Below are 934 nucleotides of genomic sequence, written 5' to 3' on the forward strand. Positions count from 1 at the left end.
TTAAGTACATTTTTTTTTTCGTTTTAAATGGCAGGGGCAAACAGTGGGCCGTAGAGAGTTCCAGCACACAGTACAATTCCACTATAAGAGTAGATTAACTTTACAAAAGGGAAATCACCAAAGAATGTGAGGGAAAATTGACTCGCCGGGATTGGGGGGGGGGGGAAGAAAACCAGACATCAGTTTGTAGTGCTATGTCATATCTGTCCCAATCTTTCGTTCCTGGTGAAACACAAGGTTCGACGGCTCCTCCGATACGGCGTGTCTCTGCCGCTTAAACTCCTTATGAAGCCCCTCACGAAGGGCCAAAAGTTTTGTCACGGAGTCATTTACGTCACCTCCAACCTCCTTGCGCAACTCCTCCTTCGCTCGCTGAAAGTTGAGGACTGCCTGGTGCTCCCACGACGCGCTAAGGGGAACTTCCTCTTCCGTCTGCGTAGCAGGGGCAACATTACCAAACACGTAATCCTTGTGCCTCATGTATGGGTAGGGATCAATACCCTTCTGCAGACACAACCGGACACGCTCCTCCTCCTTCATATACCGCGGATCATCCATCAGATAAGGCTTCAATACGGGATAGAACACGAGAGGGAAAACAGTGATACCAGAAGACACGAAGAGTACAACTACCCACGGAGACTCTTCCCCGATGCGGCGACCCAACCGGCGCACAGGGTCTGACATTCTTGCCATTGCTCTGTTGCAACCGTCACAGAAGGCTCGCATTATGTCGACTGAACGCGTCGTGAGGCGCATCTTCATTCGCGTCCAAGCAAAGGACATAATATGTGCGCAACTAACTTGTATCCCCTCCTGTTCCAAAGGCCAGTCAGGCTGTTGTAACCACCTCTTTTATGTGGCCTCCTCTGTTTCACTGCACGTTGTTCCCCTTGACGGAAGTTAACTACAATGCGCTGGTGGCACAAAAAAA

The 934-nt window shown here is 50.0% G+C and overlaps 1 protein-coding gene across 1 annotated transcript; it reads right to left on the reverse strand.

Moving 5' to 3' along the window:
* Positions 1-192: 192 nt before the first annotated feature.
* TEOVI_000266900 (uncharacterized protein) lies at positions 193-786 on the reverse strand (the record flags this gene model as incomplete). The annotated part of the gene is made up of 1 exon (XM_067225706.1): positions 193-786. The coding sequence occupies one exon, from the start codon at positions 784-786 to the stop codon at positions 193-195; it is 594 nt and encodes a 197-aa protein (XP_067081807.1).
* Between the last annotated feature and the right edge of the window lie 148 nt (positions 787-934).

Source organism: Trypanosoma equiperdum, assembly GCF_001457755.1.
Source record: "Trypanosoma equiperdum strain OVI genome assembly, contig: ctg_586, whole genome shotgun sequence".
NCBI classification, from domain to species: Eukaryota; Euglenozoa; class Kinetoplastea; order Trypanosomatida; family Trypanosomatidae; genus Trypanosoma; species Trypanosoma equiperdum.